This window comes from Silurus meridionalis, chromosome 18 (assembly GCF_014805685.1).
Source record: "Silurus meridionalis isolate SWU-2019-XX chromosome 18, ASM1480568v1, whole genome shotgun sequence".
NCBI lineage: Eukaryota > Metazoa > Chordata > Actinopteri > Siluriformes > Siluridae > Silurus > Silurus meridionalis.
Window position 1 is genome coordinate 24,855,321 of NC_060901.1, and position 9,584 is coordinate 24,864,904.

Below are 9,584 nucleotides of genomic sequence, written 5' to 3' on the forward strand. Positions count from 1 at the left end.
TATTTAAGATAATATTTAAGCCAATATTTGAGACTTTCTATGTTTTATATTTAAGATAATATTTGAAATGATATTCAGGATAATATTTTAAATATGTAAAATAATATGTGAGGAAATATTTCACATCATAATAGAGGTAATATTTCAGGTGATATTTAAGAAAATATTTGGGGTCATATTGGAGACTTTCTATGTTTTATATTGAAGATAATATTTAAGATAAGATTAGAGATATTTGAGATGATATCCTCCGCTGCTCAGACTGGAATGTGATTGGACCACATGACCGCACCGCAGTGAAGGGGCTGGGTTAGAGAGAGAGGGATAGAAGGAGAGAGGGATAGACGGATAGATAGACAGAGAGAGAGAGAGAGAGAGAGAGACTGATGGTGGATGTAATAAACACTAATAACGGCTGGTCTGCTCGGGTTGAAGCCGGTAATTTCTTTGTTTCTTGATGAGTTCAGTTGCGACGCGACGCCGCTGATTTGCGCTCCGCACACGGAGACGCGATGCGCTGCGCCCCGGGAGCCGCCACCCTGCTGCCGCATCCTCTCTAGCGCTCCGCCACCTCTCTTTGTCGGCGTGTCTGGTTTTATTTCGTTTTGAGGGATCGCAGGAGGCGGAAAAAAAAGAAAGGATAAACAAAATGTCTTTAAAATCCAAGCAGTGTGAGTCGGTGAAGGTGGTGGTGCGCAGCCGCCCGCTGAACCGCAAAGAAGAGGCGTCCGGTTATGAGAGCATCGTAGACCTGGACGTGAAAGTGGGCCAGGTGGCGCTGCGGAATCCCCGAGCGGCTCCGGGCGAACCGTACAAGACGTTCACCTTCGACGCCGTGTACGATGCGGGATCCAAGCAGAGCGACCTGTACGACGAGAGCATGCGGCCGCTCGTGGACTCGGTGCTGCGCGGGTTTAACGGGACGGTGCTCGCGTATGGGCAGACGGGCACCGGGAAGACGTACACGATGCAGGGTGAGTGGCTGGAGGCCGAGCGGCGTGGCATCATGCCCAGCTCGTTCGAGCACATATTCACACACATCTCCCGCTCCCAGAACCAGCAATACCTGGTGAGAGCATCCTACCTCGAGATCTACCAGGAGGAGATCCGAGACCTTTTGACGTCCGATCACAGCAAGCGCCTCGAGCTGAAGGAGAGCCCTGAATCGGGGGTGTACGTCCGAGACCTTTCGTCCTACGTGGCTAAGAACGTCAAGGAGATGGAGCACGTTCTGAACGCAGGCAACCGCACACGCTCTGTAGGTGCGACGGATATGAACGAACGCAGCTCTCGGTCCCATGCCATCTTCAGCGTCACCGTGGAGTGCAGTCAGCCGGGTCCGGATGGTCGCAACCACATCAGAGTGGGCAAGCTGAACCTGGTCGACCTTGCCGGGAGCGAGCGCCAAAGCAAAACAGGTGCCCGTGGCGAACGCCTCAAGGAGGCCACCAAGATCAACCTGTCACTGTCCGCCCTGGGCAACGTGGTATCTGCTCTGGCTGACGGTCGCGGTGCTCACGTACCCTACCGTGACTCCAAGCTCACCCGCCTGCTCCGGGACTCGCTCGGGGGAAACGCCAAGACCGTTATGGTGGCAACGCTCGGCCCTGCCTCCTACAACTATGAGGAGACCCTGACCACGCTGCGCTACGCCAACCGCGCCAAGAACATCAAGAACGTCCCGCGCGTCAACGAAGACCCTAAGGATGCGCTGCTCCGCGAATTCCAGCTGGAGATCGCCCGCCTCAAAGCACAACTCCAACGACGTGGCATGCTAAATGCCCAGAGGAAGAGGAGGTTCCGGAAAAGCACTGACCACGAGGCGAATACGGATGATCTTGATGAGGACGATGAGGACGATGACGAAGAGGACGAAGACAAAGATGAAGATGAAGACGATGACGAGAAGTTGGAGAAGGAGGCGCAGGAGTTCATGAAGGAGCAACAGGAGAAGCTGGAGCAAGAAAAAGAGGCCATCGTGGACGATCGTTCGCTGGTGGCTGAGGAGAAGCTGAAGCTCTTGGAGGAAAAGGAGAGGATGATGGGAGATCTGAAGAAGGAGCAGGAGGCCACTGCGCTCCTCACCTCCAAGTTTAAGGTGTGTATGTGTGTGTATGTGTGGTAAATGAAGGTTAAATGAAGACCGTTGCTAAGCAACTGGCAAATATGGACACCATGCATAAGCTAGCTCAATATCAGGGTAGCTTTTTCGAAATCATCTCAAACATCTACATGTTCTTCGAAGGGATTAAGACCACCACAGCAGATCTTTCATGGAGGCTGTAAAGAAGATGATGGGGGAAATGATGGGGGAGGGAGGACAGAGAGTTAACTTTACCCTCGAAAACCATTCATGAGCTATAAAAAGTTGGATCTACGTTAATATAGGACACACTGTGATGTCACGTGGATGTGTAGATGCTCAGGTCAGAAGGTATCTTTAACCCGCCCGTTCGAGTCACCTCAGCGTTTCTATTCAGATTCATTCAAAATCAATTGAAAAATTCATTAAGATTAAATTTTTATGATTTATTGATATATATTTATTACGCAGATGCGCTATATTTAAATCCTTTTCGAAAGTGACCAATAATCTGTGACCGATATTTGATATGTAGATTGATTTCTCCTCGCTAAACAGTTTCTCGAGCGTGAATTCGGGATTACGGCGCATCACGACGCTACGGAGGCCGAGGCGCGTCCTGAGAGTCACACAGAACACGGATTACATGGCAGAGGTAGAGCTGCGTTAGAAGTCAGAAGGCACTTTGGTAAATCGATGATTTGGTGTCTGTCTGAAGCGAAGAAATAAAAGTGAACTTGGATTGAAAAAATAAAAAATAACAATGTCGCAATGATGTTTTATCGAAGGAGTCTCCAGTGTCAGAGCTAAAGCTGTTACTTGAGTGCCAGATTGCTGACCGAGAAGCTTCCGGCTTTCAGAAAAAAGAGATTCATCTGCTGAAACTTATGTAAAAAAGCGCTTCATGTAGCTATAAGTGGATAAAAAGTGTTATTTTTCAATGATTAATAGTTGTGGTGGATATCGGTAGCTTGGAGGAGCAAATAAAAAGTTGTTGAACTTTAATTCATTAACTAAATACATTATGGAATGATTTGTCTCACACACACACACACACACACACACACACACACACACACACACACACTAAGCATTTGATCCTTATAATCACAATACCCTATTGGTGCATGTGTTACTGGTTTGTCTATTTTATGTAAGTGTGTGTGTGTGTGTGTGTGTGTGTGTGTGTGAGTAATAAACTGAAGGCCGAAGTCCTGAGCAGATTCTTCCACACGGTTGTGTTTATAGTTCTCATTGGCTTATTATCATTAGACCGACCAATCGTAATAAAGGATTCCTCTCATTTTATTCACTGCTGTGAGCCAATCATATTGTGGTTCCCGGGCAGAAGAAGTGCAGTTCACTAAGAGGTCATGAAGCTATTGATCAATGCTAAAAGCTTTACAGTCGGAGGTATTAGTGTGTAATGTGGGACTGAAAGCTTATAAAATGAAGGTGTCCATTCAGTGTGATATGCTGCAGACCATAAACCAATGGGTGTGAGAGATGGACGTGTCTTGGAGTGAAACAAGAGATGAGCACGTCTTTGGGTAAGCCTGATGGGTGTGTCTTTGAATGGAGCAGAAAAGATGGACATGTCTAAGTAGGACAGAATAGATGCCATTTTTAAATAGGACACAATAAATGACCACTTTGAGTAGGACAGCATAGATGATGTCTTTGAGAGGGAAAGAAGAGATGAAAATGTCTTATTAGGACAGAATAGATGGGGTCTTTGATTGGGACAGAATAGATGGACATGTCCTTGAGAATGACGGAATAGATGAACATGTCTTTATGTAAGACAGAATAGATGGACATGTGTTTAAGTAAGACAGAATAGGTAGACATGTCTTTCAGTAGGATGGAACAGATGGATATGTCTTTCATTAGGACAGAATAGATGTACATGTCTGAGTAGGACAGAATAGATGGACACATCTTTGAGTAGGACAGAACAGATGGACATGTCTCTGATTAGGACAGAAGAGATGGACATGTTTTTGAGTAGGACAGAATAAATAGGTGTGTCTTTGAATAGGAAAGAATTGATGGAGGACAGAATAAATAGGTGTGGACAGAATAGATGGACATGTATTTATGTAAGACAGAACAGATGGACATGTTTTTTAAGTAGGACAGAATAAATAGGTGTGGACAGAACAAATGGCCATGTCTTTGAATAGGACAGAGCAGATGGACATGTCTTTATGTAAGACAGAATAGATGGACATGTTTTTGAGTAGGACAGAAAAGGTGGACATGTTTTTGAGTAGGACAGAATAGATGGATATGTCTTTCATTAGGACAGAATAGATGTACATGTCCTTGATTAGGATAGAATAGATGGACACGTCTTCGAGGGTATTTGGGTGTGTATGTGTGGTTGTGTGTGTGTGGTTGTGTGTGTGTGTGTGTGTGTGTTACTCCAAGGGAATTTGACCAACCCTTCTATCTCTGGCTTCACGTTGCTGATGCTTGGCCTATTAGAACCCCCCCAGGAGATGAAGTAATCACTCGAATAATGAACCTACAGCTGAAGTGAGGATATTTGAAGCTGAGGTAGGAGAGAGAGAGAGAGAGAGAGAGAGAGAGAGAGAGAGAGAAAGATGAAGGGAGAGAGGTGGAAAGGAGAGAAAGGTCTTGGAGCTTGGAGAGAAGAGATGCTATCGTAACGCTCTATAAATATCCAGTATGCTGGATGCCTGGCACTCGTTTCCTGACAGGTGATGACTCATGGCCTCCTCATCCTGACAGAAGCGCTCTCGACCAATCACGGCGCGGTTCGGAAAACAAAACAGGAAACTCATCAGTGGGGACACTAGTGAGCGAAAGAAGACTGATACGCTGCAGTCTGAAATATCCTTAACACACACACACACACACACACACACACACACACACACACACACACACACACATACATTGTTATCTCTCTTCCTGTGTCTTAATCTGTCTAAATTCCTTTACAATCCGTGTGTGTGTGTGTGTGTGTGTGTGTGTGTGTGTGTGTGTATATACACACACACACATCTTTGTCCTCTTCATCCCCCCAATGTCCCAGCATCACTGCTCTCCTGAAATATTGATGAATCAGCGTCTGCTCTTCCCGTCCTATAAGCTCCCGGTTTGCACGCATACATAATGAGCCCGTCTCATTCCCTCGATTTGTTGCTATAGCAACGTACCCGAAAGGGGGGCTGGATTTAAAGGTCCTGCTGAATAATGCCTCAGTATACAGTCACACAGAGACACACAGAGACACACAGAGACACACAGAGACACACAGAAAGAGACAGTCTCAGCTGTTAAACCCAGTTATATTCTCTTTTTATTCTGTCATTTTTTTTCACATCCGCATTCCTCGCGTTGCCAGATCAACCATAGACGCGTATTTTCCTCAATTCTGTTTCATTACAACATCCAGTTTGGCGTCACACTTTATGAAAATGTACATAAACCCAATAAAATCTTTACCACGGTCCGTCAAACTCCCTGAGACTTCATGAGGAAGAAACATTGAGACATTGTTTTTCCCTGGGGATTTGAAACGAAGGCAAATAGTGTGTTTTTTTGCAGGAAATTCAACGCAAAAGTAGAATCGTAAAAAAAAAAACCTAGCTGCAGCTATTAAATCACGAATATATTTCAGCTTGCGCAGGTTTGCGAGCTCCGACTGGTGCGCTCTCTGACCGTCCAATCAAAAGACCTGAAAATGGCGACGTTATCGGACGCCTGCTAGAGGGCCCCCGGTGTCACCGATCGGAAATCTGATCGTTTAAAGTGAACTTGATTCTGAACTTGAGAGTGGTAACGTTCTGATCGCTTCATCTCACTATGTTTTGTTGATTCATTTCCCATAGCAGCATGTTCACGTGTGTTGTCTTCTTCACATAAACCCTACAGTGGACCTGCATTACCACCAGCTGTGGATGAAGAGAGCAGGGTGTTTTCCTGTAGATCTGTCCTTCCTCACATCCCTGTCATCATGGTGATCTAATTATAGCTGACTCAGTGTGTGTGTGTGTGTGTGTGTGTGTGTGTGTGTGTGTGTGTGTGTGTGTGTGTGTGTGTTTCGGTGGAAGGGGAGATGGCAGTTGATTTGAGTTAGATATAGATCAACACTCTCTTCCTCCCCCACCTCTCTTTCTAATGTACATGACAGGGTGTGGCTCTTGGGATTCAGTGCAATCTGTGTACACACACACACACACACACACACACACACACACACACGCAGAGTGATGCACTCTCTCATGGCTAGTTTCTCTACTGGCAATAGAAATATAACCAGATATATCTCTGAGAGTTATTGTGTATTGGAGCTGGCACTGGGTGTGTTTGAGTGTGTGTGTGTGTGTGTGTGTGTGTGTGTGTGTGTGTGTGTGTGTGTGTGTGTGTGTGTGTGTGTTAGCTAACGAGATGAATAATTGCTGTATTGTTGCTGGGAAAAAATGAGCCACCAGAACAGTGATTTCTTTCATCCCTGCATCTCATGTGTCTGTGTGTAAGATATGAGTGTATGAGTGGATATGTTGATTACACACTGCTACAGATGATGAACACGTGTAAAAGTGTGGGACAAACAGAAAGTCCTTGAGGTGGTTTATTGTCAATTCTTAGATGTGTGTGTGTTTGTGTTATAGTCCAGTAATAAAGGCTTAAGTTTGTTACCAACAGAAGTGGTGGCCTTCAGAGGTGAACTGTAGGCCCGTGTTTGTTGTTGTAGTGACCTGATTGGTAATGTAGCCTCGATTCTTCCACCCAAAAATCCAAAAAAATTTACTTGTAAATAAAAACAATACTTTGCAACTCTCATAAACCCACATTTTGCTCACAATAGAACATAAAAAACACGTATAAACTAAGAATATATACCATTTTAATGAAAATATAAGGTAAATTGTGAATATTAATGGCTGAGCTACTCAATTCTGTTTTCTGTACATAACCTGCGGAGATTTTCCGATGCTTTGCTCATGCGTGTCCAGGAGAAAATGAACAAATCAATCTTTGAGACGACTCGTTCTTCTGAGTCGCAAGACTCATTCATGAACGACTCATTACTATTCTACACCCGGATTTTTCTACTACGAAGCCATGCTGTTTTAATAGATGCAGCTAACCTTAGATACTGAAGCATACAAGGCCTTTCCTTCTATGTTGCTCTAAAACCTGTGCAAAATCTCTATCCAGCATTGATGGAGCCTTTTCCAACCTTTTAACTGGGCAGTGATAACAAGCCAGATGGTCCCTCTTCTCTTTAGTCCAGAATCCATGGCATCTCTGGTTTCCAAAAAACATGAGTGTGTGTGTGTGTGTGTGTGTGTGTGTGTGTGTGTGTGTGTGTGTGGATGTGCACATATGTGAGATGTTAAACTGTTTTTTTATGCTAAACACTTACTGACCCCGACTCTGCCCCGCCTTCTTGGTTGCCAGGCAATGGAAAGTAAGCTTCTGGTTGGAGGAAAGAACATCATTGATCACACCAACGAACAGCAGAAGATGTTGGAACAGAAACGGCAAGAGATAGCAGAACAGGTATAACACACTCACACACACACACACACACACACACTCACACACACTCTAGTGTAAATATATAATCTGAGAATAACAGTCACCTAACAATCACATGCATAAGTCACATATTTATTTCTAAACATTTTGTGTGTGTGTGTGTGTGTGTGTGTGTGTGTGTGTATAGACACGCAGTGAGCGAGAAATGCAGCAGCAGATGTTGTTGCAGGATGAGGAAACGCTGGAGCTGAGAGAAACGTTCACTTCTCTGCAACAGGAAGTGGAGGCGAAAACCAAAAAACTCAAAAAGGTGAGATGAGCACATAAGTGACCTATAAGAAGTGCCCTATGCTATAAGAAGTGCCCTATAAGAAGTGCCCTATGCTATAAGAAGTGCCCTATAAGAAGTGCCCTATGATATAAGAAGTGCCCTATAAGAAGTGCCCTATGATATAAGAAGTGCCCTTTAAGAAGTTCCCTATGGTATAAGAAGTGCCCTATAAGAAGTGCCCTATGCTATAAGAAGTGCCCTATAAGAAGTGCCCTATGGTATAAGAAGTGCCCTATAAGAAGTGCCCTATAGTATAAGAAGTGCCCTATAAGAAGTGCCCTATAGTATAAGAAGTGTCCTATAAGAAGTGCCCTATGGTATAAGAAGTGCCCTATAAGAAGTGCCCTATGGTATAAGAAGTGCCCTATAAGAAGTGCCCTATGCTATAAGAAGTGCCCTATAGTATAAGAAGTGCCCTATGGTATAAGAAGTGCCCTATGCTATAAGAAGTGCCCTATAAGAAGTGCCCTATGGTATAAGAAGTGCCCTATAAGAAGTGCCCTATAAGAAGTGCCCTATAGTATAAGAAGTGCCCTATAAGAAGTGCTCTATAGTATAAGAAGTGCCCTATGGTATAAGAAAGTGCCCTATAAGAAGTGCCCTATAGTATAAGAAGTGCCCTATAAGAAGTGCCCTATAGTATAAGAAGTGCCCTATGGTATAAGAAGTGCCCTATAAGAAGTGCTCTATGGTATAAGAAGTGCCCTATAAGAAGTGCTCTATGGTATAAGAAGTGCCCTATAAGAAGTGCTCTATGGTATAAGAAGTGCTCTATGGTATAAGAAGTGCCCTATAAGAAGTGCTCTATGGTATAAGAAGTGCCCTATAAGAAGTGCCCTATGCGTTAAGAAGTGCCCTATAGTATAAGAAGTGCCCTATAAGAAGTACCCTATGCGTTAAGAAGTGCCCTATAGTATAAGAAGTACCCAATGGTATAAGAAGTGCCCTATAAGAAGTGCCCTATGCTATAAGAAGTGCCCTATAAGAAGTGCCCTATGCTATAAGAAGTACCCTATGCTATGAGAAGTGCCCAATAAGAAATGCCCTAAAATAAGTTCCCTATTCTATGAGTAGTACCCTATGAGAAGTGCACTGTACCTTATGAGAACTACTGTATGTGAAGTGCCCCATGCTATATGAAGTGCGCTAAGTTAAATAAATGAATAAATTCTCATCCTTTTGCCCCCTGCCCCCACATTTTCTTTTATTTTGTGTTTCCTAACTTGTCTGTTCCCTCTCTGCTCCCTGTTAAATCCTGAACCTTGACCCCTGGACCGCACCCTTGACCCCTGAGGACGCATTTTCTTCCCTTTTATCAGTACAAGAAGGTTTGTCGGGTTTTTGGTCTGATAACACACCGTCGGTGCTGATGCTAGCTCCAGCCCTAACGCTAACGCGAATGCTAACCACTAATCAGCAGAACAGTGGTGGGAAGTGAATCTGTACTCTGTCGGTTCTGTGTGCTGGATGTCTCAGACTAACTGAAAGCGTAACCGTCAGCATGGAAGCTTCGTTGCTTTACTACTTCCGGCTATTTCTAGCTCGGACTGGCTGGAGACACGTTCTTCTGCCGTCCATTTGTACAAATATAATGGATGTGAAAAGGAAAAGATCTTTTTTCTAAATAGCATTTCCCATCAAATTACACCA

The 9,584-nt window shown here is 44.3% G+C and overlaps 1 protein-coding gene across 2 annotated transcripts in view; it reads left to right on the forward strand.

Annotated features, from left to right (window-relative positions):
* Window positions 1–331: 331 nt before the first annotated feature.
* The window catches only part of LOC124401744 (kinesin-like protein KIF3C), a 13,975-nt gene continuing 4,722 nt past the window's right edge, over window positions 332–9,584 (forward strand). The window contains exons 1-4 of one of the 2 annotated variants that reach the window (XM_046874170.1): window positions 332–2,098; window positions 7,523–7,624; window positions 7,791–7,913; window positions 9,254–9,262. In XM_046874170.1, coding sequence (XP_046730126.1) covers window positions 650–2,098; window positions 7,523–7,624; window positions 7,791–7,913; window positions 9,254–9,262 — 1,683 coding nt within the window. In that variant the 5' untranslated portion in view covers window positions 332–649. The remainder of the gene's footprint in view (window positions 2,099–7,522; window positions 7,625–7,790; window positions 7,914–9,253; window positions 9,263–9,584) is intronic. The other variant, XM_046874171.1, reaches the window with a different exon arrangement.